A 22,943-nucleotide genomic window follows, 5' to 3' on the forward strand; every position below is an offset into this window, starting at 1 on the left:
ACTGTATCAGCACCCCCCCCCCAAGACCCTAACTCACGGCATGCCCCCGGATGCTGAGGGCCACCCTGCACTCACATCTCGGTCCCCAGCCCTGAGGGCTGCTGAACATGAAGGGTGCTCACCGATAGGATTCATTGCTCGGCTTTTATCATGCAGCGCAGGCCAGGGATTCTCCAGTGGGGGGCACTACTGACACGCAGGGCCAGCCACTCCTGCTGTGAGGCAGCCAGGTAGGACTGGGAAGGTGAGGTGGGCAGCAGGTGGGGCACCAGCGAGCCCTGAGCCTCCGTCAGGGCCTGGGTCCGCGCCGCCTGGATGTCCATGCTCTCTAGGCTGCTGAGGCTCCCAGCAGCTGCGTCAAAAGGGTGACTCCGGTTTGGGCCTGAGGGGGGCGCCAGGCAGCAGAGCCTTTAACACTGAGGTTTAATCACTTACCCATTGACCTTTGCTGAACTTATTTTATTTCATTAGATTTTTGCATGAAAAGTACCTAGACTGAATATCAGTGTTAAACTGAGAGAGAAGATTTAATTAACGATTTAACTGAGAAGCTGCTGTGATAAAGCAGTTGGATAAAGTGGATGGACAGATAGACAGATGGACGGATGATTTTATCTTCTAGCTTGACTGACACATGGTCACTGTACATGCAGTTTGCCTTAATGACCAGGGTCTGGTCAGGTGCTCCGTCCTAGAAGATCTGGGGGGGCGGGAGGGGGATGGTGGTGCAGTTACTCACAGCAGAGGCGGAAGGGCTCCCAGCCGCGCCGTGGAAGGTACGGCTTGGTGACGGGCTGCTGCAGCAGACACACGATGGCGCTGTCCACCTGGTGGAAGACGCGCAGGGACAGCAGCCGCTGGCACATCTCCTCTGACAGGCTGTACTCCTCAGAGCGCAGCAGGCTGCGGACCAGGTCGAAGTCCTGCTTCAGCTGCAGCGCCCCCTGGAGGCTGTAGGAGGGAAGGGCAGCCATACAGCCAATACTACACGAGACCCTCCAGCACAAAACCGTACGGAAGGTGCACGACCGTATTTTTAGATATATTTTGAGGATTTTTTGTGCTCTTTCATTTGATTCCATAATCCTAATTTCTAATTTTTGACCCAAGTGTACAGTTTTGTGCTGGAGGGTCACATATAGTACAGGCATATAGATTTCACATATATGGTTAGGTTTATGCTATATACACATTCACTGAGAGGAATTTTCAAAAAATAAAAAACAAAAATGATACATACAGGATTAACATTTGGTTAATATGATGCTTCTCAGTTACCAGATCGATCAATTTTATTTAACAAATAGATTATCGAACTGGCACCCCTAATTGTTAATAATAATAATAATAATAATAATAATAATAATATTCATCTCTGAGAGGGAGCGAGCAGCAGAAAACTGCACTCAAGCAGCTGTGTCTCGCTGCCTGTGGTGTGAATTCAGGGCCACCAGCAGCCATCCCACCTGAATTTGATCTTCTGCCTGAGAATGTGCTCCATCCAGGCCTCCATGAACGCGACCACGGCCTCAGTGAGCGCCGGACCGCCAAGCTCCTCCGGGAGGGGCCGTGTGCCCTCCAGCACCTGGCCAATCACAGCAAGGGCCGCTGAGGCCGCGTACTCGCTGGGACCGGCTGGCAGATCTGCCCAGGGAACAGGGGCCAGGTTAGAGCTCTCTCACACAGACACTCACCCCACCCAGCTCATAGGCACCATCGCCCATGCTGACTGCCAACACCAATCAGAAGCTGAGCCCCCCCAGAGACTCGCTACACCCAAAGGCCAGCTCTCTGTCCCCTGCGACTTCCTGTTTTACGGGTCACCTGGATCACCCCTCTGATTTACTGCTTACCCCGTCCTTCTTTGCAAAATACAGTCATGCGCTGCAAAGCAACAACATTTCACTCAATGATAGACCACATACAAGACGGTGTTCCCATAAGATCATAAAAGAGCTGAAAATTCCTATTACCTAGTGAAATTGTAGCCATCTTAATGTCAATGCCATCGCAACGTCGCATCGCATTACTCACAAGTCCGCGGTGATGCTGGTGTAAACAAACCTACTGCACTGCCAGTCACATACAAATATAGCACATGCCATTATGTACAGTACAAAACACTTGATGAGGATAATAACCTTGCTATTGGTTTATGTATTTAATATACTGTACTTTGCCATATAGCCAAAGTGTTTAGTACGCTATACAGTTAGTGTAAGAAGTCTATGACATTTGCACAATGATGTAAACTGCCTGACGATGCATTGTTCAGAATGTATCCCCATCATTAAGCGATGCATGACTGTATGCTAAAAATTAAAACGCAACACAAGAGGTAACAGACTACACTATTCCCTTCATTTAGTCACAAGAGCTAAGAGTTCTTACACTACAGTTAGGTCTGAGCACAAAGAAAAATATATGATATTGCAAATATATTCTATGCATAGTTTTAAAGGAGGGACCTAAGAATGTTCTGGAACGCTCTGGGTTAACCACAGTGTGTTCCGTTTGCTCACCAGTGCCCCCTGCAGTGTGATCTCACCTGTTTTATACCTCACTCTCCAGTGCCTTCCTGATGGCATGCTCTGCTCAAATATTTCCCTGGACATCTGCTTGCAGGCCTGAGAGAATATCTTCAGGAGAAGCGGAGAGAAGTCCTGCCAGTGCAAAAAACAGAGTGTCTTGCAGCCAAATGAGTCTAATGCCAGGAAGTAATACATATATCAATAAATATATCTATTTAGTAGACATTTCTGTCTAAAGCGATTAGAGCCTGGAGTCAGAGAGCAGACTGAACATGTTTGAGGATCACCTCACCTGCAAAGCAGCAGCTGCTTGACTGAGCAAGACCACCTGCTGATCGGCAGGATGAGCGCCACCTCCTGGCTGTGCAGGGAGCGCCCCCACCTGCTGCACCAGGCTCTCCACGGCTGCCCTGAGTGCCTGCAGCACGAGAGTAGAGGGTCACGTTGTTGAGGAACCTGCCATTACTTCCCCCAGAGCTCTCTCACATCACGGCATAGCCAACACCACGAAAGACTACAGCATGCTCAATATACACATACTACATAGCTCCTGATTCTTGTCAGTGAAAAACATTAGAACATCCACATGCACATACATCCATCTACTGATAGCATACCATGGTCGTAGTCACATGGGGGCCCAGAACCAATCCCAGACAAGATTTGAACCCCCAACCCTGGACAATGGTGGCTATGCATGTACACTACCACAGAAGGGCAATGAAGACAAAGCGCTCTGCTCACCTTGAGGTCTCCCTGGGTCACCAGCAGGAATTTGTTGATGGCCCAGGAGGACAGAAACTGGTAGCCTTTGCTCACGGCCCAGAATGTGGCTGAGTGGACGGTGGCGAGGGACCGATGGAGGATCCCCAGCCGGTGGCACCGTAGGCTCCTGCGATCTGCTGAGACACACCAGCAGCTAGTGATCCTTCTGCCGAATCCTCCCCGCTTCCTCTCCATTCCCAACCTGGTTCTCAGGGACCCCTAGATGGTCCAGATTTTTTCTCCCTCCCATCTCCCTGCCAGACAATTTTGCTCCTACTGAGAGCTGAAAACATGGACTGTCTGGGGGTCCCCTTTGACCGAGCTGAGAAACACTAGACTATGCATAGACATGTAGAATGCTTGACATTAGGTTGTTTAGATCAACAATCAAAAATAGCAAAATGACCAAAATAACAAAATACTGTGAAAGTTAATGACTTTCAAGATGTGGTGAATCTAATCACAGACACTTTGTAAGGTGCTTTTAACCTATATACTTCCTGTCACTTTAAAGTCAGGAATTCACCTCAAACCCCCGCCATCTTGCAGGACGGTACACTACAGCTGCTACGCCTTTACTTTCCCACTGAGAGGTCTGCGTCACAGTCTAAGATCCCTCTAAGATTTACTCGTCTTTTAAAATAACGTTGGTGTCTCGCTGATCTTGCCTAAGCTGAAACATCCAATCGGGAATCGGGACAGCAGGCAAGCCAGCGGTGACTTGAAAGGGCCGCTGGTTCGTGGGGCTGCATCAGAGGAACATTACGCCCGACGTGCTGGAACATTTCTGAGGTTTGCCAAGTGGGGGGGGGTCAGTGCTAATCCAGCAGCAGCAGCAGCTGAACGGCAGGATGGGGGGGAGGGGGGGGGGGCATCGTCCTGGGCATAAAAACCTGGTGCTTCTCAGGAGGCCTTGGGCAGCCCCAGCTCTGTGGGTGTGTCTGTCAGTTTTTCTGTCTGTCTGTCTCCGTAGATTCTCTGTTAATCCACTTTTAAGGAGATCTACATGTTCCTCTGATAAACAGGGAGGCAGAATGACTCAATAAGCAGAACTGCCACCTTCCATCTCCAGTGATGGGGGTTCGATTCCCGCACAAGTCCCGCCCTGTGGTCTATAGACGCCCAGGAGGCTGATCGGCCTCTCTAACTCGGCCATGATGTGTGTGTGTGTGTGTGCGAGAGTGTCTTGTGATGGACTGGGGTGAAAGACAGATGGGCAGACCTGGTAAACTATTTAAAAGGTTTTTCTTGTTTTTTAAAAAAAACATACAAACGGACCACACCATTATCAAAAGCACTATTAACCAGAATGAGCTAAAAAAAAATATTTTAACGAATGCATAAAAAAGTTTGTAAAATGCATTTCTTAATGGGACGATGTTGCTGTTTCCAAGACTGAGCACGGTTTCAGTCTTTAGAAAGCCTTGGGTACCCGTGTGCAGGGCTGACGCAGGGGGGGTGAGGATGCCCAGGACGGCACTCAGGGGAGGGAAGAGCTGCAGGAGGAGCTCCGCTGTGCGCGTCCTCGCTGCGGAGCCTGGAACGGGGACGCCCCTGTCCTTCAGCCCCGCCCCTAGAGACGCACACATCACTGCAGGAGGGAGGGGCCAGGATGGGGGCAGAGACAGGTCACGTCAAGCCACAAGAGGATTACACATATTTCAGCATGACAAATACAGCCACACACACACACAGATAGACATATCTCTCATAAAGGACCCACAACTGGAATATGTACAATTTCAGAGCGAAATAGAACTTAACAGTTAAAATTTAACAGTTAATTGTTCTTGAATAAAAATCCTACTTTAGCATACTAAAGAACATATAAATATCACACTTGAACAGTTGCCTTGCTAAACAATTTCGAAAAAGGCTTATAGTAGTTGGAATGAAACCTTGAGTTATATATGGTCACAGCCAAAATGGTATAGAACTAAACTGGCACACTTTATGGAAAACCTGCTTGTTTGTGATAATATAAATAATAAAACTTGTAGCAGCAAAGTTTGTGAAAAGGTTGCTTTTTTAAAATGTCTTCTGGTGCCCTCTACAGGAGACTGTGTGCTACTCACCTTCATCCCAGCGAATAAAGGCTGTTTTGGCCACGACTTGGCTGCAGAGGTCATTCACTGCTCTTTCATATCCAAGAGGGATGGCATCTAAAAAGCCCAGAAAATAAATCTCTATGCTGTTCAGCTTCTGCTCAGGCTCATCACAAGGACTTCACAAAGCTCTGGATCGTCCACTAAACAATAAAATTACCAGGGTAGCAGAACCTGCTAGCTTCTTTCCTGGAAGTTAAAAACCTGAAAGCATCCCAGGCAGTATTCAGCCTGAATGACAGCGACAGGCTAAGCTGTGTACTAATTAGGTTCACGCGGCTGACAATGCTACGTCCAGTTCCAAACAGCTCTGACTGCCCAGCAGCACACCCTATTCTCCCAGAAGCCACTGTCAGAAAGAAAGAGATTGGATGGATGGATTAATGGACGGATGGATGCATGGATGAACAAATTAGATGCTGTCAACATGACAACAGTGTTTTCCCCCGGACTGCCCCATCACCTCCCCCACCCATCTAATCCCTACTGCTCCCACACAGTCACCCTCTTGGGTGGTATCTAATTTTACCACGGTATCTGGTATTCACACAGTATTTTCAAAAGCAACATGATTCCGGGATCTCGGTGCCAGGGGGGTGGACCACATGGTTTTAGCCAAGTGGGGGTGTTTCATTTTCACCTTCAAAAAATTTCGCCAAATGAAAATCCCACAGGATACCAAAACAATTACCATACCACTGCCCAAGCCTACCCTAAAGACTCTCTGCATCCTTGTTAAAAAGCACGACTTTGTGTGACTTGTCTCAATGTAATCATTTTGTCTCAATTTATCAATTCTGTCCCAGTTCTTTTGTGTGTCATCACTAACTAGGGCTGAGCTACAGCTAATTATATTTCCCCACGATAAATTTTGGCAACCAGCTGCAGGGTTGCTACTGATAAAATCTGTGTATGCCTCACACCTCTGGGTCCCAGGTTCGAGTCTCCGCCTGGGTCACATGTGTGCTGAGTTTGCATGTCGTCGTGGGGTTTCCTCCGGGTACTCCGGTGTCCCCCCACAGTCCAAAAACATGCTGAGGCTAACTGGAGTTAGTAAATTGCCCATAGGCATGCATGTGTGACTGAATGGTGTATGAGTGTACCGTGCGATGGGCTGGCCTCCCATCCTGGGTTGTTCCCTGCCTCGTGCCCATTGCTTCCGGGATAGGCTCCGGACCTCCCTCGACTCAGTAGGATAAGCGGTTTGGAAAATGGATGGATGGATGGATATATATATATATATATATTACTATTTAAGCCGGCCGATGTGGAAAATGAATCGCTACTTCAGGAGTACTTCACAGTACTTTACTTAACAGAAAAACTGCTGTAATATTACATTTGATTTCACGATGTCAGTTTGACGTCAGATGTCACTGCGTATTCACGTCGATGTCATACGTTAGTTTTTGGTTTTGACCAAACACGAGATGGCGAGCGAATTGGAAATTCAGGACGCACTGCCAGGCAGTGCAGTGGCGCAGTGGTTAGCGCTGCAGACTCACAGCAAGAAGGTCCTGGGTTCGGTTCTGGGTCCTTTCTGTGTGCAGTTTGCATGCGCTCGCCGTGTTCGAGTGGGTTTCCACAGGGGGCTTAGGTTGATTGGTGAGTCTAAATTGGCCCTGTGAGTGTGTGCGCCCTACGGTGTGTTGGTCACTGCCCAGGGTTGGATCCCGTCTGTGCACGTTGTTTCTGGGATAGGCTCCGGTCCCCCCCCCGCCAGTTGGGATTAAACAGTTTCAGAAAATGAATGGACATGCCACCCGATCGGCAGTGTGGCAGCATTTTTAGCTTTCCAGTGGCGAGAAAAGCAGAGACAAAAACTGCATGCAAACATTGTAAAACACTGATAACATACACAAATAGCACAATGAACAAGCTTCAGCATGTCCACCTGTACCACAGTGAGCTCAATTCACCACCGCCAGAGCGGAGATTATTAAAAGGGCAAACCATACTAAGAAGCTGCACATGCAAGCCTTAATTTATTTATTTGAAGATTTTTTTTAATTTACTGGGGATTTTAAAACAGTATTTTATTCAATTTCAGTCGCACTGTTAAGAGGACACGTTTTTTAGTTTAGAAAGATACATAAAGGAATATTTTGCATAAATTTGTTTGCAGCTCATTCTGAGAAAATCGCATCGAATCGTGAGTTGAGTGTATCGTTACATCCCTAATTTTATATATATATATATATATATATATATATATATATATATATATATATATATATATATATATATATATATATATATATATATATATATATATAGAGAGAGAGAGAGAGAGAGAGAGAGAGAGAAAGAGAGAGAGAAAGAGATCACTTTATTTTAGAATATTTTTAAATCCTGGGAAGCGTGTAAAATTTCCATACTTTCAGATTCACAAGATGGCTTCTGCAGCCTCCCTTTCTGCACCCTGTTGCCACCTAGTGCTGTTACTTCAGTTCTGGGGTGAATTGTCTCAGATGGATCAGGAATAGATTCTCAGGAGCAGATGTATATCCATATAATGATTTTCTGAAGTAATAAGTAAATCCACCAAAGATCAAAAAGAGCAATAGAGTAATAATAACATGGTGAAGTGTCTTCTGCAGTCACCCTTCCCTTTGTTACCAATAAGTGGTGTTACTTTGGTGTTTTGGTGCAATCTGTCTCAAAATTGAATCACTTCCAGATCGTCACACATACAATGTGTCTGCAAAGTTTGAAAAAAAGAGTCACAAGACCAAGTATTTTTTACAGCCTTCCCTTGCTGCCACATTATAACATTTGTCTGAAAATGAAACCAGGTTTTGATCTTTATACATATGTTTCTGTGTAATGATCCATCAAATATTTTTTGACTCGATACATTCAATTTTGGGGTGAATTCTCTCAAAAATATCATTGATTAGCACTTGCTGTTCAATTGGTCTTTTCCAGTTTGAAAAGATTCATCACATACTTTTTGAGTTATAACACTAACATTATGAAGTGTCTGCCATTTTCTTTGCTATACCTATTTGGCAGTGTTTCAATTGTGGCACAAGCTGTTTTTGATCAGTTTCACCCAGTCACCCAGACAACGTGTCTGCAAAGTTCGAAAAATATTTCTCAAATACTTTTTGATGTGGAAACCACTTATATTTCCCATACCGGAAATACAATGAATGGGTGGACAAAAGGCATGGATTAGGCATTGCCCTGGCTTATAAAAGATTGAAGAAGACGGTGACAGCCGCTCGAAGCCCCACTAGGTTGGCCGGAATGATTGATGGAGTGGGCAGAGCTGTTAGCACTCAGACTGTGACAATTGATCGCAAACTGGATAACATCATGGAGAAGCTCACAGCTTTGCAGAAATTATTGGATGGCGGAGACCAGCGTGGACATTAGTGGAGCTGGAAATTACAGCTTCTCGTACGGAAACCCAAACACCCCTATCCTATCAGGTTTTGGCTCCCCCCAATCAGCACTGGCCACGGTCAAGGCTGCTGCTGCACTAACAACTCCCCCTGAAGAACAAGGCAGTGAGACTCTCTTGCATTCCTCTCCCCCGATCCCAAGGACTTACCGCACCCTCCCCCCATCTAACGCCCTCGGCGCTTCATACCCCCAGCGTGAACAGGCGGTCTGGTGACCAGCGCCTCCATGGCTGCAGGACTGGATGGCTGTCTGTCTCTGCTGGACTACCTCCACCACCCCTTTTCCCCTCCCCATTGCAAGTCGTGTCATTTTTACGTTGTACGGTGTAATGACCATGTGCTTATGTTGCTGAGGTGTTTTTTTTCGGTTCTCACAATGTCCTCCCCACTGGAGTACAGTCTGGGGGCTGTTTTTTTATTCTCCTCCTCTCTCCTCATGTTATCCTGTTTCTCTTCTTCTCTCCTCCCCTGTCTCCCGACCGGTCTACCCCCTACTGTGATGTTTGTGTATATGTATGGTCGGTTTTTCCGAATGGCGCCACGGTAGGCAGCCAGTTACCTCAGCTCCCAGCTCGTTTTGCTAGCTGTCTGGAGCTGCGTTGACACTCAGTTTCGCCATTGTGGGATCAATAAAGTATCATTCATTCATTCAAAAGGATGAAGTAATGAATGGATAGATGGATGGATGGATGCATGAGCGAATGGATGGATGTCTGAATGGTTTATAGTTTAGCTGGTACAGCTTACACTGAGGCAGAGTTACACGGGATGCAGCAAACGCTGCTTCTGTACCTGATCTGCAGCTCGCATGCAGCTCCTTCACCACCAGGAACACCATCCAGTCCTTGCAGTGGTTCAGGCTGCCCAGCTGAACGTCGCACCCCGGCTGGTACAGGAGGGCCAGTAGGGTTGCACCGAATTCCCTCCACACCATGTCTTCGTACTGGCCCAGCAGAGCCACACAGGCGTCCATCTTCCCCATGTCCTGCCACTGGACGCACTTCCACTTCCTGATATCCATCCCCTCCCTGCCCTGCCGGCCTTCATTTTCGAGTCCGCTCTCTGCGGTCGGCTGCTCGGGCCTGGCTCTGCTAGGGACGCGAGGAGCCAGAAGGTCAGCAGAAGATAACAGGCTCTGGAGAAGCTTCTCTTGAAATTCGGCGTCCTGCTTGACGAAAGCGGCCAGGGGGGGTTCGGCGAGCCCTTGACAGCTGTTATCCACTTTCGTTGAGCGCTGAGAGGTCTCACCGGCCTTGTCGGCAGGGAAGAGGTCTGACCTCAATGATGAAAAATGAGAATCCCAAGTTTGGGACGGAGGCACAGGACAACATAACATGGCGAGGAGACTGCTTCGGTTAGCTAGCCAATGATGGACTTCCTCAGCAGCCACACGGCCTCTGTGCTCCGACAGGACCCTGAGAACCCTGGATACAGTGAACGGCGTGGGAAGAACGCCCCCCTGTGGCCCAGCAGCAGCTACACCCGATAAAGGTGTGAGCGGGCTGCTCCTCTGAGAGCCCTGCAATTGGATCCTTTGCTCCGCCAAGATATGATTAAAGGCCTTTGCCCCAATAAACAGGTCCTCCAGCAGCTCAATGGACACCTGGGTAGGGTCAGCCCGGGCGACAGCACACATGGCCTTATGGATGTAGCGCTCCATGAGCGCCACGGCCTGCAGACCCAGCATGCTCAGAGTCTTCCTCGCGGCATCAAAGGCAAACTCCATCCGCGACGGCGCTCTCCTCAGCCAAGGGTCCGCCCGTGCTTCGGCGCACAGGCGCTCCCAGTGGCTGACGTGGACGCGCAGGTCCGCGCACGCCGCTCCCACGCCGTTCCCCCAGACAAGTCCCCAGGCGTCAGCACCAAAGGGGAGCCACTCCTGCTCCAGCAGGTGGGCCAAGTGCTCCACAAAGGAAGCAGCAGCGGCTGTGCGCCGGGTGTACTCGTGTAGGAAGAGGAGCTGGGCCCTTTCCTCCAGAAGGCCACAGAGCTGCCCATAGTGCTGCCCAACAGTGGCCGCCTCCGGGTGGCGGTAAAACTCCCCGTCCGATGAGCAGCCTCTGATGCATGCCCGAGCTCCCCACCCCGGTTCCCGTATCACGTGGTACTGCTGGCTCAGTCCCAGCATGCCCTGCTCCAGCTGCTGCAGTCGATGCGAGGAGCGCGTGGTGAGGTTCTGGCAGGCCGCGAAGGTGTCGTCGTCCTCAAAGTCACCAGTGGAGCTGCTGCCTTCATTGGCGCTGTACCCAGGGAACCCCCTCAGGTCTGGCTTCAGCCTGTTTCTCAGGAGGGACTCGGCCTTCTCCAGCGACCGGCTTATGGTGCTGCACCCCCACGGAACTGGAGGGGGACAATAGCCAAGATGAACAGCGATTTACCATCAGGGGTTCTCTCAGTGGGACAACCATAAACACTACCCTCAGCAACATCCATTAGGGCAGTGTTTCCCAACCTGGTCCTCAGGGACCCCTAAACAGTCTACATTTTTTCTCCCTCCCAGCTCCAGGTTCAGCAAAATTGTGAACTATCCGGAAGGAAGCTGGAAGGGAGCAAAAATGTGGACTGTCTGGGGGTCTCCAAGGAGGGAGGAGGACTGGGGGTGCCCGATCTCTTGCCTCTTTTTTAATCCATATGATTGGAAGTGCCTCCCTTTAAAGGTACTGAGTGCCTCTAATATTTGAGGTAAAGGCTTTAAGCTCCTGGGCATCAAATAGTCTCTGCGATGATACTTTGCCACTAATTATACCCACAAATGAGTTCACATGTTTAGTTCTTAAAAACTACCAGTGCACATCCATCCATCCATCCATTTTCCAAACCGCTTATCCTATTGGGTCGCGGGGGGTCCGGAGCCTATCCCGGAAGCAACGGGCACGAGGCAGGGAACAACCCAGGATGGGGGGCCAGCCCATCGCAGGGCACACTCACACACCAGTCACGCACACATGCACACCTATGGGCAATTTAGCGACTCCAATTAGCCTCAGCATGTTTTTGGACTGTGGGGGGAAACCGGAGTACCCGGAGGAAACCCCACGACGACACGGGGAGAACATGCAAACTCCACACACATGTGACCCAGGCGGAGACTCAAACCCGGGTCCCAGAGGTGTGAGGCGACAGTGCTAACCACTGCACCACCATGCCGCCCCCCCAGTGCACATTAACCTTATTATTTCAGTACTCCAATGTGTCTAGAGAGGCCAGAATTTTCAACATTACAGCTGAGGCAGCCATAGCCATCCTGATATCATGATGACCAGCTGGGTACAGAGCTTAGCAGGACAAATCAAAATCGCGATTTGAAACAACGCGATTAGCAAATCGCAAAGGCTGCCATTTAGGATGTGCATTATACAGCATGAATAGTTGTGAAAATTTTATTTTGTATTACAAATTTATGCTGTCCTACTTGAGTGACAGCTATTCTCACCAATCAGAAGTGCTGCGCCCCTTGCATGCCAGTCATGCTGACCAATCAGAAGTGGCTCAAGGGGACTGTGTATACGCCCACAACAACAAACACATGAGACCCAAGGAAAATGTAACATTCCCTGTGCGAAAAATATTGATTCCGTTGCTGAGCTGTAAGTGAATTACCTACCTATTTCACGGTCAGAGATTGTTTACAGAAAAGTTCTATTATTAGGGGTCCAAGCAGAGTTAGCTACAGAATCCCTGTTGTTTTTTTTACTGGAATTGTTTTATTTTTATTATTATTACTTAAACTTAACACAGTAACAGCTTTTGTGATAATTGTTTTAAGCTTAATTTTTCTCTGCTGATTTAAAGAAAAAGTAATGAATTCATATTGGAAGTAATTCATATATTTAAGTTCTCATGCTTTATTTAGAATATAGACCAGTTAATATTTTGATAGTATGTTATGTGGTAAAGCGGCATCACATGTATTAAATCTATTACACACTGAATATTAAACATACTGAATACACTGAAGCTTGACTTTTAAAAAATCTAATTGCAAATCAAATTACAATCACAATATGTCAGGAAAATTGCAATTAGATCATTTCCCCAAAACCTTCAGCCCTAGAGCTTCGGCTAAGACACAGTGAAATGGCCCCTCAGCACCCTGATATATAACCTTATGACGGAGGACTTTCAGATAAAAGCTATTAGCTCATAGCCTGGGGCTTCAGTTTGCCCATCACACATACTGACAGTCTGCTTCCAGACCTACTGAGAGGGCAATAAGCGGACTTACACTCAGCTCTCTCCTCGCACGGAGCTTCCCACGGGCCGCCACACCCCTTCTGCGCAGAAGGAGAGAAGCAGGTCAAACCACACAACTAGTGGGACAAGGACAAGGGACAGGAGTTCAGTCCAAACATTAAAAATTCTGATTAGAAAATCAAGAGACAAAATATACTCCCATAGGTCATTCTGTCTTTGGAGCGTCGGATCAGAGAACAGTCATCATCACAAGTACAAACCCACTGTACATAAACACCCCTAAATATAACTAAACCATCGCTATTACCACGAATGATAAACCTGCCTACAAGTGCATTGCCTCCTGTTATACCCATTACTACAAGGAGCAACTGTTTCAATTTCGCGGCAGGGGGGCAACTCACAGGGACTGGGGCTGGCGTGTCTCCATCCACAGGATCTGCTGAAGAAGCCCGAAAACAGTATTACAATTACAAACGGCACTTAGCCAGACTTTATAAGAAAATCAAACTGAAACACAAGTGATGCTCATGTCATGGATCTTATTCTCTGCATAAAAACCATAACACTTCACAAAATGATATTGCGTCAGTATACTTATATGTTAATTCTGCAAAAAGAGAAACAGAATTACATTCAGAGATTACACACATAAAACGGAGGAATTTACTTTTACCTCAAACATAACAGGGACACCTCTCCTCTTTGCCCTTGTTTGAACGACAGATTAAATTCCATACTTGTCATTCAATTGCAAAAAATACTTGCAAAGAGATCATGTGAACAGGTGACTAAGTAACTAGTTAAGGAAAAAAAAACCTATGCCCAAGGTAAGATAAAGTCTATGTATAACACCAGTATGGCTTAGTTTTTATGCAACCTGTAAGATATGACCAGCTTAGAGAACTGCCTTTGTGTTCTGATAAATTCTCCACAACCGTTTGTGTGGCAAACCATCTACTCACCTGAGGGAGGGGCCTCGCATGCAGGGGGCATCCCTCTCTGTTCAGCCACATGGCCATCAGGGGGCGTGGCCCCGCTGGGGCTCCACTTCCTCTGAGCCATGAGCGGCACCTGCTTCCCTCTCTGGCACCCACCTGATAGGAAACATCAGTGCCGCTCTCATTACCCAGCACCCTCAGCGCCTGACTCCCCTAGACCGTCCCCCCAGCCAATAGCAAGGCCCCTCTCTGGAAATATACTTCTTACTATTCAATACACAAGCAGTTTGGTAAGTGTTTAACTCACGTTGTGAAGTGAGAGGCACTGATTGGGGGAGAAGCCAGGCAACTATCCACTTAGCACCGCCACGGGCTAACACACATTCAGCACCATGGACAGCTACCCAGCTACTGATAAGGCACGTGGGACGACCAGTACCTTCTCTTCTAAAGATACTGTATTATAATATGTGTATGCCATTTGCACGAAAACCATTGTATAGTGTGTTTACTGTAATGGAACAATCTTTGCAGAGGGGTCCGTACCTGAGTGGCTTAGAAGGCTGAACCTGTGATCAGAAGGTGATCAGAAGGTTGCCAGTTCAAATCCATTTGGCTCCAGAACAAGAACCTTAACCCCCAGTTGCTGCAGGGATTGTCTCACTTTGCTTTTCCAAAGACACTTTGGACAAAAGCACCCGATAAAATGTATGATATATATATTTTAAAATACCATATTATTTGGGCTAATACAGTACTTTAATTTTTTTGTCATATTTATTGTCTAGTTTTATTTATTCTTTGCAGTATTTATTTACAGAAAACACAAACCTCAATTTAGCTACAGCAAGAAAAACAGAATTTGTTTTTAAATTAATATCAAAACTCCAAACACAGACGCAATTAGGAACAGCTGTATATCGTCTGTCAAAACGTTTGAATAACAAAATCTAAGAGACTTTTATTTGTACGCTGTAAAAGTAAATATGCAAATAGTTTTTTTTTTTAAATAACATCATAACAATTATAATGTACTAAATCCTATATAAATCCTCTGCTGTCTACTACTATGTATGGTGGCATGTCTGTAGCAATCAACATCCCTACAGCCTATAGTCAGAATTTCCTGGTAAAAGTGCCCTAAATGTCACGAGCAGACAGGTGCTTCCTTCGTACACAGAGTTTCAGTCGCGCACACACACTGGTGTCTCCAATGAGTCAGCACCATGGATGTGCTTCCAGCAACATATCCAACTTGGGTACAACAGAGCCGTCAGACTGCCTTGGCCTCACCAACTACCCTCTCTCCAAGGCTAATGTAATTAATTGGGAAACCAAAATGTTCCCAAGCAGCTGATTAGATCTGTCTCACTGCTGCAGTTAGCATGATGACATCTAATTCTGAACTTAGTTCTGTCTATATCACTAAATTCACATATTCAGTTGTGTCTTTGTGTATACAAAACTGAAAATATCCCGAACCATATACATGAAGAATACGTGTTCCATTACAGCCCTTATCATACCTTAGACAGACATTGATTCAGAACCACAGAGAGCTACCCCACGCACACCTGAAAGAGGACATTAAGCGCGGCCTCAGAGGGAAACTGGTTCAGCACCATGGACAGTTATTACATTCAATGACAGAATAGACATGGGTGCTTGGGTGATGTCTGGCTCTGTGTGTTAGGACCCTCTGCCTGTGATCATGAGGTCACCAGTTCAAATCCAGTCGTGACTTCATTGTTGGGCCCTTCAGCAAAGCCTTTAACATCAGCTGCTCCAGGGACTGGCTGACCCTGCTTTCCCACTGTATTTCACTTTGGATAAAAAGAATAAAATAAAGGGACTGTGATTAAAAATAGGTCCTAGACTTTGAGGTCCCCTACAGCCCCATGATGAATTTCACCCAATTGTCAGTTTTGCCATCCCCAGGCCAGATTATTTTGCAAAATGCCCTGAATGCCAGCTGGCCAGTCCAACCCTGCCTTGGTCAGTATGTGCCATGTGATTCTCAGTGTTAACAAACTCCAGGTCTCCACATTATACTACACGCAGTACACATCTAGCATGTTTCTGACGATCTCTTCCTAATCCGCGCTGTAATCCGGGTTACAGCCGTACAGCCTCCGCTACGGCAGGATGGATAATCGTGACGGGTGCTGACTGGATTCTCAGCTCCATATCCATACCTCTCATAATGGTCTTTTGATCAGGTTTCCGTTGACACGTTATTTTGAACTAAAATAGAACAATTTAATGCTCAATGTCATTTAAAGCAAAGTACTGAACATAAACTGCACGAAAAAAATCAGTGCAGTTAATCACTGTAGTTAGATAACACTGAAACATTATTCCCTGATTATAGGAAACCCTCAAATCAAAACTTCACATTTCAACTCACTTAAAGACCAATCTGAAGTGTGTCAGTTCATATGTTTGTGTATGGAGGGAAATGAAGGCACCTTCGTTTTTATAAAATCGGGGAGAACACAGTAAATGACAAAACAAAATCACTTGTTATTCAATAACAGCATTATCAGCATTTAAATTCCGCATTGCACGCATTCAAATCTCTTTAACCGCGCTTTGACTAAGATTCAGTAACGCAGATAAGTAGCCACTTAGCTACATGCCGTTCTGCAGTTCTATTACACAGAAAAACTTTGGTCGGACTCACTCGAATCGAAGCATCTGTTACTTCTTCGCAAGCGCCACAGCGTATCCCGACGCCATACGCGCAGCACTCCGTGACACCCGTCCCTGCTTGCATATGGTCACTTTATTCCCCTAACAACGATAAGATAAACAACTTTGACCGGAAACGCCGCCATTGCTGAACTGACATTTCCTTGGTCCAATAAAAATCCTGTATCTGGTGAAGTCGTGTGCGCATGTGCAGTCCCGCGACTTCTGACGGAACATCATCTGATATGTACTTCAGCAATTCCTACTATTAAAGAACCGATTACACAATCACTATCGATTTAACATTTAACTAATTCTGAATAAATTTGGCTTCTGCTCCACCATATTAAACATCTGCATCTCTCAGACAAATCTACGTAGCAAATCATGTACTTTGTCCACGCATCCAAAAACTATTGTCCAACCTGGTATCTTTGTGTTAAAGGTGCATTGAAAGTTGTTTGAAAGGAGTTACACAGTGGGTAAGAAATTAGCCTTAGAAAACATCTTATTGATTGCAGGTACAAAGCGCTTCGACGACTGCCCCAATAAAGATTTTTTTATGGGTGACAACCTTAGTCTCTGGATTTATGTTAATTTCACGAATGTCATTAAGTCTTGTAAAATTACGTTTATTTATTTTTTTACAGATAGCAGAGAAAATCCTGTTTTGACAATGATTATTTAACAGAAAACGTTATGGATATTTGTTATTTCGAAATGTCTACTCATTTTACATAATTGTCCCTAAGTATATTTACATATTCATTATTTGTTCCGAAAATACATTTACAATGTAATATTTACAAAGAAGTGGTTACATGCAGTGCATTAAAATAAAGTTCGTAATTTAGTTACATTTATTTTAAACTGTTGTACATGTTAAATTCCAACTGATATACATTAGCCAACACCATAAACTGAAAGCTAGGAGAGGAGAACCGATTAAAGGGGCGTGGGGGAATTGGGACGAGACCATAGTTGGGGGTTTGACGTATTTATCGAGATAAAATAAAGGTAATTTAAAAAAAAGATTTTGCCATTTATAAAACATGTTTAATTATTTACTATTGAGTTAGTTGGCACACATTACGTGTCATTATTTTTAAATTAAAAATCTACATTTCGGAATAAGACTGTAATAATGAATTCCCCCATACAATTTTCAGATCTCGGTACAGTCCAAAACTCACCCTAAGCTTGGCGCGTCGTATTGAAATTGTTTCGTCTAACAGATTAATTTTTAGTTTTGCTCCCGCTCTTCGACCTTCTGGGTATCTGCTTTTGTTGTCCTCTTGGCAGTTTTTTTTTTATAAAATGTCTTCGAGACACGGCTCCAGACGTTACGATGACCGACGGAGAGATGATAGCAGGTAGGGAGCTTGGTTTTAATCGTGAAGTTACTTTTAGCTGACATGGGCGCCTGTGCTCTTTGTGTCAGCTTCAGCCCTTAACCAGCTGCTTAACTAGTCCCGCTGTCCTTGACTGCGTGGTTCATATCTCCAATCTGTGGTATGACATTTAAATGGGGATAATTCTGTGGTCTGGCGGTAGCTCGTGGCGCAAATCCTCAGATAATGGATAAGTAACCTAATGAATAATATCCCACAATACGGTGCCGAGAGTGTCTATAAAATACCCAAATGATGTGATAATTATGATGGCCGGGTAGTTTTAGGGTCAGAGGGGTAAAGCGGTCGTCTATCGGTGGTATTTCCAGGCCGGCAGCCGTCGCAGCCTGGCCCCCAGTCTCCGACCCAAAATGGCGGCTGGCGCGAAATTTCAAGCGCCGAAATCGCCGGGGTTTCGAGCTGCCGGACACCAATCGGTGCGGTTTTAATTACCCCTCTGTGTGCTCTTTAACTTCAATGCCCCGTGTTCAGTGCTGCTATGGGTCACGATTTCGTTAATCCTGAAGTAAAATGGATATATTGCTAGTGAACATTTAAACGAAAAACTTTATCGTTAACATCGTGTTATAACGAATGTCTGTTGAACAGAATAGGAGCCAGCCTGACCACCAGCATTGTCTTGTGTGTCGATTTCATTTTATTTTTTTCTCTCTGCGGTTCCCTTCCTATAGGAACAAGGGTCCTTCTAAGTGGTCGAATAGCAGGAAACGGAGTGCGGATGGGAATCTGCGGCTCCACGGCGACTCGGACTCCACCGTGTTTGAGGATTTGGGAAGTCAAAGAGATGCAGATGACAGGCCAGAGAGGTATGTCTGCTCCATCCCATTAAAAGCTTACCGATGTACCTCTTGCAGGCAGTAGTGTCAGATAAGTACTTGATGACGGAACAGACAAGTGACATGGCCCTCGTCTGTGTTTAAATCTGCCTGTTTCAGTTTTACCACACCTGAGAGCCAAGGCCCCGTCTCCAGGTGCTCAGACTGGGGGACTGAGGTCGAGCTGGAGGAGATGCGCATGGGTATTCGTCGAGACGTTCAACGGTCAGCATCCACTGCATGCAGAGAGTACCCAAATCCCATGCAAGTCTGCCAGCCTTTTCCCAGAATAGCTCTATGCACATTTTGCATATCAAATGTGGGCCAGAGAGCTAACACTCATTCCCTGATGCACGAGACTTTAGCCATACTTTACTGCCTTCCCATTAAGCAGTGTGCTCTGCCCTGTGTCTGGAGTACAGTGATGGGCTACAGCTTGATTGGTGTTGGGCATGATAATTATAAACATCCTGCCAAATTAATGATGTCACTCTTCTGTCACATGTAACATTTTTGCCAAAACGGCTCAAAATGTAAGTTTACGTTTTCATAAAATGAACAGCTGAGTGAATTAAAAAAAAAACTTGCATAGACTCGGGTGTCTTGAAACTGAAAGATGCATAATTAAATATCGTTTTAAAAATCTAATTGTCATATCGTTTGGCGTGCAGAGTGATGAACCGAGGCACTTCCTGCACGTTTCAGCAGGTTGTGCCGATAAGATTGGCTACCTGTATAGTTTTGCCTTTTTTGTGTCTCTTTTTCTCCTTTAATACGTCTAGCAGTGATCTGTGAATTTTAATATGCAGTAAACACTCTTCCTTGGTCTCGTTCAGAAGTTGAAGTGGAAGGGCTCACGTGCCCTGTATATTGCATTTTTATACCTTTGACTCGTTATAATCTCCTTTATGCACAGACTAATCTACATTTTCCCATATTTGTACAAAAATCTCCTCAAGTGCAGCTGGCCTTGTCAGAACATGTCTCCCTGGGTGCTGTGTGGAGTTTCTGGGTTTGTCCTGCAGTTCTTATGGTGTTTCCCTTCCATATTCAGGTACAGGAGAAGAATACTGGCAGCTGAATTTAATGAAAGAGAGCGAAAGACATCATCTGGAAGGTGCGAGTATGCCCACCCCTCAAATGCTTATCTAGATGGACATGGGCAGACTGTATCATATTCATTCCTAAGTGTCCACAGCATGACAACTGACTCTGACATTTAAAATTTTATTTGTCGCATACTGATCATACACAGTATGACTTGCCGTGTCACTGCTAGTAAAGGAGAAGAGTTACGCATTTAGCGAGCAGGTGACACGCTTTTGAGCTGAGGCATGGACTCTTCCGTTCCCTTTTGCAGCTCGGACTCCAGAGAATCCCCCGTCCCAGCAGAGATGGAGACGGACGAGGCAGTGCTTATGAGGAGGCAGAAGCAGATCAACTATGGCAAGAACACCCTCGCCTACGACCGGTACATCAAGGAAGTGCCAAAGTGAGCCACACTCCTCTGTGCCAGGCAAACTGGCTGAGCTGGATAATTGAGTGTTATAGGATGTGTGAATTTGTGAGTGACTGTGAAATTGTAGAGCCTTGTTGTCACTTTCTTAGGGACAGGTTTCATTAGCTGGAAAAACAATCCTTTTTCTGTGTCATTTGTGTCTCAGACCATGTTGCTGTATAAAAATATAAAACATTGAAGGGTCTGCTGAGGGGCACTGCCAGTCCCATGCCTGGGCTGTCTGTCGACCTATCATAACAGCCCCTCCTTCCGATTGGTCCAGGCACCTGCGGCAGCCAGGAGTGCACCCCAGGACTCCCAACAAGTTCAAGAAATACAGCCGGCGTTCTTGGGACCAGCAGATCAAACTGTGGAAGGTCAAGCTGCACGCGTGGGACCCCCCTGTAGAAGACAGCAGCGACCTGCAAGCCATGTGGGTGTCTTTCTGATCCACACTGTGCAAAGTGCACTCTGAGTACAAGATGTGTCTGTATAATGCATGTATAGTGTATGTGCGTTTTTAAATACTGAGCGAGGTTCCTGACAAGGGATGGAGGGCAACGCAAGCTGTATATATAATAAACAGTCTATCTGAAGAATGATTACTGTAAGGTAGGGCTGGGCAGTGTCATATCGATATTATATCATGCATGCGCAATAGTCACCAGGACTTCAGATGACGGGCGAAACATTTGGCCGGACGGCAGCTTTTCGGTACTATATGGATGTTGCTTACTCCCACAATTTGGTGAGCAGTTTAGTAATAAGGTTAAAATTTGGAGATATTTTATGATGCCAAAAAGCTGATAATCAGTATAAATTTGGCATCTCCTTATCTTTAATAAACGTGTCATTTTAAATTGCAGAAAGTACCACCATATCACCAATGTCTCTTGACCTTGTTTATCCAGGTCTCCTCTTTTAAAAGATGTTGTGGCTGCTGAGCTGTTCTTTTCTTCACCGCCACTTCAGTGCATATTGCACTGAAATATACCAAACCATAGTATTCCAGAACAGTATTATGTAGTGTGGTCAACTAACCTAATTTAAAGAAGTTTATAGACGCCAAGTTTATACATATTACTAACTTTCAAGTGTCAAACTCATCTCTGTAATATTTTAGCTGCACTACTAATCTGTTTATCAAATTATATGTGTAAACATCCGTATAGTGCCGAAAAGCTGGCATCCAACCAAATGTTTCGCCTGTCATCTGAAGCCCTGATTGTTGTGTATGTGCAATATAATATTCATTATTCGCCTAGGCCCACTATAATGTAATCTGACATGCATGCCTTACCATACATCAGTGAAATTCTTAAATGTTCTCTTTGAGGTGCGATGTCCTAATTCCTTAATTATAAATCTGTTCAGTCAGGAGATAGACCTTGATGACATCATGGAGGTCGACTTGGGATCCAGCAGCTCCGCTGAGCTCAAAGAAGGTGCCCCGCGGTCCAAACCTGGCAAGGAGCCTGCGTCCGTCCCGGAGGTATGCTGTGCTCTGTGCAGATTCTGTGTGCACGGAGGTTTAGAATCAACATTTCAAAAGGTCCTTTTGTTACAGGAATCCTGCTTGGGGACTCCCAGCAAGATGGTGAAAATGGAAGCAACGTTTGATCTGGAAACTTGCCTGAAAGCGGAGGACAGCAGATGGCTGGACTTGTGACCCCCAGACTGCTGGCCACGCAGCACCCCAATGGGGGAGGGGGGCTGCAGCTTCGGAAGACCGAGCACTGGGCCATGTCCGCTGGGGTGGGGGACCGGAGGCTATGGTCAAGTCCTTCTGTAGCTTTGCACTCTTAGACACCCAGCGGGAGCTCAACAAGATACTCAGTGCCCAGCCTGACATCTCATTCTTAATGTGTTCTTTTACATCCTTGAGTTTAGTAAGGATTCATTTTTGTTTTTGTATGTAAATATTTTTCACTTTCAAAAATGTTGTTGATATTGACTGTGGAGGCACGCACTGATTCACGCATGCATTACACGTGCTCTCCAAACAAAATAAAGCTGGAATGAGGCCAGCGTGACTGGTGTGCGGTGCTATGGGGACCAGCCCACATTTCGCAGCAGTGCTGTCATGTGACATTAACACTGACAGTTGGTTGGCTGCTGATGGGGGAGGAGCCTGTGTCGTAGTGGGCTGATTGTTTTTGATGCTTTGCAGCGGCGTGTTCTTTGCCTCCCCTGAAGTGTTTGTGCTATGTCCAATTTTAAGTAATAAAGAAGGTTTTTGTAAAGGTGAGCATATTAAGATTCAAAATTTTAGAGTGCAATAGCAAGTGTGGTCATTTCACACTTGTGGGTAGTACACTGCCTTACACCTCTGCTGATGGCCATTTGAATCCTGTCTCACCTGGGTCACCTGGGGGGAGGACGGGTAGCAGTTTATCCAGAACATAAATTTTTAAAGCTGCAACATATATAACTGGTCTTAGAAAAATGTGGTATGTTTAACATGTATCAGCTCATAATTGCTGATTTAGATTGGAAACGACAAAAAAACATGCATATATATAAAATGTGTCAGGAATGACACTCAATACATAACACGTGTCCCCAATGACTGGGAAAGTTT

General features: G+C 45.8%; 2 protein-coding genes across 9 annotated transcripts; one reads left to right on the plus strand and one right to left on the minus strand.

Annotated features, from left to right (window-relative positions):
• Positions 1 to 17,961, minus strand: ccdc142 (coiled-coil domain containing 142). Of its 7 annotated transcripts, XM_048970279.1 has the most exons (14): positions 16,630 to 16,796; positions 14,493 to 15,769; positions 13,971 to 14,102; positions 13,410 to 13,447; positions 13,037 to 13,085; positions 9,604 to 11,151; positions 5,372 to 5,458; positions 4,729 to 4,887; positions 3,276 to 3,433; positions 2,824 to 2,949; positions 2,549 to 2,663; positions 1,467 to 1,644; positions 740 to 951; positions 1 to 382 (listed from the first exon to the last, which is right to left on the minus strand). In XM_048970279.1, the coding sequence occupies exons 3-14, from the start codon at positions 14,068 to 14,070 to the stop codon at positions 132 to 134; spliced, it is 3,021 nt and encodes a 1,006-aa protein (XP_048826236.1). In that variant the 5' UTR covers positions 14,071 to 14,102; positions 14,493 to 15,769; positions 16,630 to 16,796; the 3' UTR covers positions 1 to 131. The 7 variants fall into 7 exon arrangements, with proteins under 7 accessions (XP_048826236.1, XP_048826237.1, XP_048826235.1 ...); XM_048970280.1 differs by lacking the exons at positions 14,493 to 15,769; positions 16,630 to 16,796 and adding an exon at positions 17,831 to 17,961; XM_048970278.1 differs by lacking the exon at positions 14,493 to 15,769.
• LOC125704569 (stem-loop binding protein) lies at positions 17,875 to 22,605 on the plus strand. 2 transcript variants are annotated; one of them, XM_048970284.1, is made up of 8 exons: positions 17,875 to 18,010; positions 18,721 to 18,855; positions 18,985 to 19,128; positions 19,919 to 19,981; positions 20,225 to 20,356; positions 20,646 to 20,795; positions 21,737 to 21,854; positions 21,930 to 22,605. In XM_048970284.1, exons 1-8 carry the CDS (start codon positions 17,955 to 17,957, stop codon positions 22,029 to 22,031), a joined length of 900 nt encoding a protein of 299 aa, XP_048826241.1. In that variant the 5' UTR covers positions 17,875 to 17,954; the 3' UTR covers positions 22,032 to 22,605. The 2 variants fall into 2 exon arrangements, with proteins under 2 accessions (XP_048826241.1, XP_048826242.1); XM_048970285.1 differs by having other exon boundaries at positions 18,985 to 19,089.
• Positions 22,606 to 22,943: the final 338 nt, after the last annotated feature.

The sequence above is a fragment of the Brienomyrus brachyistius genome, chromosome 12 (assembly GCF_023856365.1).
Source record: "Brienomyrus brachyistius isolate T26 chromosome 12, BBRACH_0.4, whole genome shotgun sequence".
Taxonomy (NCBI): Eukaryota; Metazoa; Chordata; class Actinopteri; order Osteoglossiformes; family Mormyridae; genus Brienomyrus; species Brienomyrus brachyistius.